The sequence below is a fragment of the Pinus tabuliformis genome, chromosome 4_1, assembly GCF_031772625.1.
Source record: "Pinus tabuliformis cultivar Carrire ecotype Pingquan chromosome 4_1, CPIR1, whole genome shotgun sequence".
Lineage (NCBI taxonomy): Eukaryota > Viridiplantae > Streptophyta > Pinopsida > Pinales > Pinaceae > Pinus > Pinus tabuliformis.
The window spans coordinates 151,652,596-151,658,797 of record NC_142303.1 but is presented as its reverse complement, the minus strand read 5'-3'; the positions used below and the strand labels follow the sequence as shown (position 1 = coordinate 151,658,797).

At 35.7% G+C, this 6,202-nt stretch overlaps 1 protein-coding gene across 1 annotated transcript; it reads right to left on the bottom strand.

Moving 5' to 3' along the window:
- Positions 1–4,729: 4,729 nt before the first annotated feature.
- On the bottom strand, positions 4,730–5,317 carry LOC149174640 (uncharacterized). The gene has a single exon (XM_089420912.1). It carries the CDS (start codon positions 5,315–5,317, stop codon positions 4,730–4,732), a length of 588 nt encoding a protein of 195 aa, XP_089277038.1.
- Positions 5,318–6,202: the final 885 nt, after the last annotated feature.

The following is a 6,202-nucleotide window of genomic DNA, read 5'->3' as shown; positions in this document are numbered from 1 at the left end:
AAACCAAATACAATCATTCTATCCCCTTAGAAACTTGGGACAACTATCTTAAGAAGTTGTATGACTTTTTGGACAATATGGGAACCACCTTAAACACTCCTATTAAGGAGGATGTATTCTCTCTGGAAGACGTTGAGTCTGGGATTAATAAGATCACTAATGGGAAAGCTAAAGATATTGAAGGATATCAAGTTGAGAACCTTAAAATGGGAAGATCTATCCTCATTCCTCATCTCCACAAAATTCTCAATTTGGTTGTAAAGCATGCCTTCCCTCATCTTTAGATGCAAAGCCTTATTGTGCCTATCATTAAAAATGGGGACAAAAACGTTCCCTCTAACTACAAGACCATTATGATTAGCCACATCCTTTATGGGCTCATTTATGCAAAGAAGCTTAGCCTTTGGCTTGAAAGCCAGGGTAAAAGATCTAAAGGGCAAGTTGGTTTTAGGAGGCATCACTCGACTATCGACCATCTTGTCACACTCACGATCATTGCAGAGGAATGCCACAATAGTAAAGCCAATCTCTTTTGTTGTTTTGTGGACTTTAGAAAATATTTCGACATTATTCCTCGAGATAAGCTTTAGGAGAGGCTTGAAGAGATCATGGTTCCTCCTGAACTGAGGATTGTTGTGATCCGCCTCTACAAGACAGTCACTACCAAGCTTAAGACCAATGAAGGGTGGTCAAAAGACATTAAATGCAATATTAGAGTTAAGTAAGGGTGTCCCCTTTCCCTTGCCCTTTTTGGCATATACATCAATAAGCTAGAGGAGTGTCTCGAAACTACAGGATGCAAGGGAAACAAGCTTCTTGGGGTAATCATTACTCTTCTCCTTTATGCTGATGATATCATTCTTCTTGCAAAAATCCATGATGACCTAGACAAATAACTTACGACTCTTCATGTCTATTGCTCCAAGATGGATATGATGGTTAATACCGACAAGAATAAATTCATGATCATTAAATCCAAAAAGATCACCCATGGTAGTTTCGTTTATAATAACCAATCCTTAGAGAAGGTTTCTTCTTATAAATATTTGGGTATTGACTTTCCTCATCAACTCAACTATAATTATAGCATTGAGAGAAGGATTATTGGAGGTTGGAAAGCTTATTATGAGCTTGAAAAAAACTATAATTTGGTCGATCTTTGAATTTGGATTTAAAAGAGGTTCCTCCTTGAGATTCTCATTACCCCTATTGTCTTATACAGATGTGAAGTTTGGGGTTGCAGTATATCAAGAGAGTCATGGAGGAAAATTGAGATGATTCAAAATAAATTCATAACCTACAACCTAAGGATCAAGAGAAAGACTATGTATCCTATCCTCTTGATTGAATTTGGTCTATCCCCCATTGAAAGTATGACTATGTTTAAATATCTTATGTATAAGAAGAATATTTACATCATGGAATCCAAGAAGCTCCCAAAAATTGCTTCTAACTTTATTCAAAACCCCCACCTTCACCTCAAGCACGGGTGGCATAAGGATTCCCAGTCTTGGCTCAACCATTGGAGAATTAAGGAGGAGATCATTATGGGAAGAAAAGATAGTGTCAAAGATAATATTACCACCAATTATAAGGACAAGTTATGGGAGGATAAGGAGCTAGAGTGTAAAAGGAACCTAAGATACTATAAGGAGGTGATCAACCCCACCCTTGATAGCCAAATTTATCTCGCTGTGTTGACCAACACTAAGAAAAAAATGAACATCGTTAGGATAAGAACTAATTCTCATGCGCTTTGAAGTGAAACTGGGCGGTTGTCTACTTCCACGACTCCCTAGAATGAGAGAATCTATTAGATTTGCGATACTAAGAAGGTGGAATATGAAAAGCACTTCCTTTTAGATTGCGCGACTCTTACTCACATCTACTCTCAATTCCCTAACATCTATCACGCTTCCAATATTCTTGACTTATTAAGCCAACCCAACTATAGTGATCTTGGAGCAGTTATTTCCCTTCTCTTTGAGTATAGAAACAAGATTTTCGAGAATCACACTTAGATTCTTTTTCTTTTCTTGAGGTCCGATAGGTCGTATTGGTCTTAGTGGACGTTAATCATCATCATTATCATCATCATCATCATCATCATATGTGTGTGTGTGTGTGTGTGCGGTGTTATCTTCTGGAGTCATCGCATACATATTTTTAGAATCAACGTTTTGAACCATCCTATGTGGTTCATCATCAGGATAGATCCATGAGTGAAGAAGTCAGGACTCAATAGTGTAAATAAATAAAGGTGAGGGTTAGGATTGGAAATGAATGGCAACCGGCCAATTTTTGAAAGAGAGTGAATCCTCTAATGATGATAATTCATATTTAGTTTTAATTTTTATTTTTATTAATGATTTTAGTTATAGTTTTAATTTATATCTAGGTTTTTTTGTTTTTTAAGATTGTTAATAATTAATTTTTTCCTTTTTGTAGGTTAATCCATTAATTAATTGCTAATAAATTTTATTTAATGTGACTTATATTTAATAGAATGTTTAAATTATTAATTTAATGTTTTATTAATCATTATAAACTAAACTAATATATTTCTAAATTAATTTAATTATAAGATGGAAATTAAAACTAAATTTAATGTTTGTTTTTTTCAAAGTATTAATATTTATAAACTTTAATTAATTCATTATCAAATATTATTAATTAATATTTAATTTTAGAATTGAGATTAAATTGAATTAAAGTTTTAGCTCCAATTTAAAATACAATAAAATTAATTTTAATTTTATAAAGTTTATAAAGTATTAATGTTTATAAACTTTAATTAATTCGTTATTAAATATTATTAATTAATTTTTAATTTTAGAATTGAGATTAAATTGAATTAAAGTTTTAGCTCCAATTTAAAATTAAATTAATTTAAAATTTTTAATTTATTTATGATTTTGTTTAAATTATTATAATAATATTAATCATTTTACTTATTATAAAAAATATTTTAATAAATTTTAGGGATGGAATATTATGACTAAGACCTAGAAAGGCCAAATTCATCGATAAGAGGGCAGGTAGAAGCTAGGAGAAGGTGGAATCTCAGGTTAGAGTGGGAATCCAATTATCACTAATTTTCCAACCTTCATCATGGTTAAGGTTGTTTGGGTGTTTTCCTATTTCGATAGCTTCTCTAAATTTTATATGGTGATAATGATCAATCTTGGCAACCACACAAGAGTTCTCAATACAAATATGATGATTGGTTTTACTGGAGTGCTCGGTCGAAGTTGAGATCTTGGACCGGTTATGTTTAATGTCAGCGACATGCTCTTGGATCCTAGTTAAAGTTGATCTACTCGTCTCACCAATGTAGGTTTTTCCACAAGAAAAAGGAACCGAATAAACCCCTTTATGGCATTTAGGATCAATCAGATCTTTTACTGACTTTAGGCAGCTACTAATGGTGTTCATAGGCTTAGAACACATTTTCATTGGACACCTGTTAGACCAAAACACCAGCAATCAGAAGGGCGACGCTGCTAGCAATAGAAACAACAATGTTTCCCTTAACTAGAAGATCGGGCTAAAAGAGGAAGAATTTGCAGGTTGGCTTAAAAACAACAATAGGCATTATCTCTGCTTCGATGAGGCCTCAAAGTCGAATCCCGTGGTAGCAGGGGCGGGAGGAGTTATTTTTAATGCTAATGGGGATAACATACTCTCATACAAGTGGGGTCTTGGCCACACTTCCAATAACAGAGTAGAAGCCCTGGCCCTTTACCAAGGTCTTATCCAACTTGGGAAGCTTGGTATAGACACAATCACGATATTGGGAGACTCGGCGATAGTCATCAGTGCAATGGTCCAGAATAGGGATCTTCCCAATGCTCTCCTTCAGTAGATTATCAAACGGTGCCAAATCTTAGGACACACCATGAAAGATGTGCACTACTATCATGTTTTGTGATCGCTCAATAAAATTGCTGACAGTCAAGGCAACAAAGCTTGTGCCAGATCACTAGGCTGCCTTATCTGCAATGTCATGGAATCATTTCATCATATACCATAATGAAGAGACCTCCTGGATCTAAACAACATCTCAGCTCATCCGATATGATAGCCTGGTCAAAGATTGTCCTCATTCTGCATGTGACTAAGATCCGCATAGATCTAAAGGAACAACACCTTTGGTTTCTGCTATTCATTTTTCTCGAAGGAACAACAGAAAAGGAACAGCAGAAAAGGAACAACAGAAAATACAGCGGAAAAGGAACAGCAGAAAAAATGGAACAGCAGAAAAGGAACAGTAGAAAAGAAAAACGCAGCTCCAACAAGTTCGTCAAGCTTGAAGCAAGTTGGCGCTAACGACAAACCTGAAGAGTCCACTGCTTGTAAATGCTGTTATTTATTACTGCAGTTTGTTAGGATTTACCTTTGATCTTTGATTTTTAGAAGCCCAAAAGGCAGGATTAAGGAGGAATTTTGTTTAAGTTGTAATTCCTTCTTCCCTAGCTCTTCTTAGCACCTCAGCATGTATTTCAGGAGCTCAGTCTCCCTCTTTTTTTCAGATTTATAAAAGCAACCGAATTTGTCAAAAAAAAAGGGTGTTCATAGGCTTGAAGGTGGTTTTTATATTGTTTTTCTTTAGAATATGCGTAATTTTATCAATGGTGCCAAATATGTAGGGGAGGTGGACCTTACCCGCATAATCATCCCTTTGTTGTTGTTTTTTAGGATTCTTCACCTTCTTGAAAGCTTTGATTCCTTAATGTCGTCTATATCCATTCTTTTCAAAAATACTCATGAGATGGTCCTTCTCTTGTTCAAAATGGTCAACATCTGAAATGTGAATAGCCCTGGTTGCTAGCATGTTGAGAACCCCAAGTTTTTGAGCAGGATGATGGTGAGAGTTGGCATGAAGGTAATGTTTTGTGTGGGTCTTCTTACGATAGACCTGCTGAGATATGGAGCCATTTTGGTTTCTCTTGATAAGGATGTCAAGAAAGGGCAAGCTGTCATTCTCTTCCACTTCCGTTGTAAACTTGATAGATTTTGATTGACTGTTGAGGTGCTTCAGGAAAATGTTTAAATTTCCTTTTCCATGAGGCCAAATAATGTAAGTGCCATTGACAAATATTCTCCAAAGTTTAGGTTTTAATGGAGAGGATTCAATGGCTTTAGCTTCAAAGTCTTCCATGAACAGATTGGCAATGATGGGAGACAGAGGTGATCCCATAGCTACACCACAAGTTTGCTCATATATGTCATCTTTAAGATTGAAAAAGATAGATTTCAGACAAATTTCTACCAATTTAGTCGTGTCAGGATCAGTTATTTTATGGACGAGTTCCATGGATTCATCTATGGGAATGCTAGTATAGAGAGATTTTACATCAAATCTAACCAAGACGTCATGTTGGTCTAGTTTTATTTGTTTGATCTCATTGATGAAGTGATTGGAATATTTGACAAAGGAACTAGTGTTCCCTACCATGGGATTGAGTTTCTTAGCAAGATATTTTGCGAGATGGTAAGTAGGACCTCCAATGGTGTTGACAATGGGTCTTATGGGGATACCTTCTTTGTGAATTTTAGGGGCTCCATAAATCCTCGGTGTGTAGGGATTGGTTTCAATGAGATTTTTAATGTTGTGTTCTTTGCTAGATTTTATCAAGTTATTTACATTCCTAGAGATCTTTCTTATGGGATTCTTCTTTAATTTAATGTAACAACCACTATTGGTCAGGTGATCTAGCATCTTCTCATTATAATCATTTGTGTTCATTATGACAGTTTCTCCACCTTTGTTAGCTTTCAAGACCACAATATTAGGGTTTTGGTTTAGGGTCTTGAGAGTCAGGTATTCTTGTTTGGAGATGTTGCTTCTGGGTGGTTGGGCTTTCCTAAGGGTGATGGAGCAATCCTGTCTAACAGTTCCTTTAATGTTGTCCGGTAAATCCTTAATCCCATACTCAATGCTACACAAAATGTCTTCTTTGGGTATGGTACGAGGGGAAATGGCAAAATTCAAGCCTCTTTCAAGGAGTCTTAGAGTGACTTGGTCAATCTGTGTGTTGGAGAGATTCATTATATGTTTGCTTACTTTCTTAGCATTCAAAGTCGTTGTCATGTTTCTAATTTCTATGGATTGGTGTGATGCCCTACCATCTAACCTACTCTTGTTTTCGGAACCGTATTCACCTGAAGCAATTTGCAGTTGTTGTTGTTCGATTGTGCC

Bases quoted from the DNA above. Each gene is read 5' to 3' on its own strand.
- LOC149174640 (XM_089420912.1), bottom strand. From the start codon at position 5,317: ATGGAACTCGTCCATAAAATAACTGATCCTGACACGACTAAATTGGTA.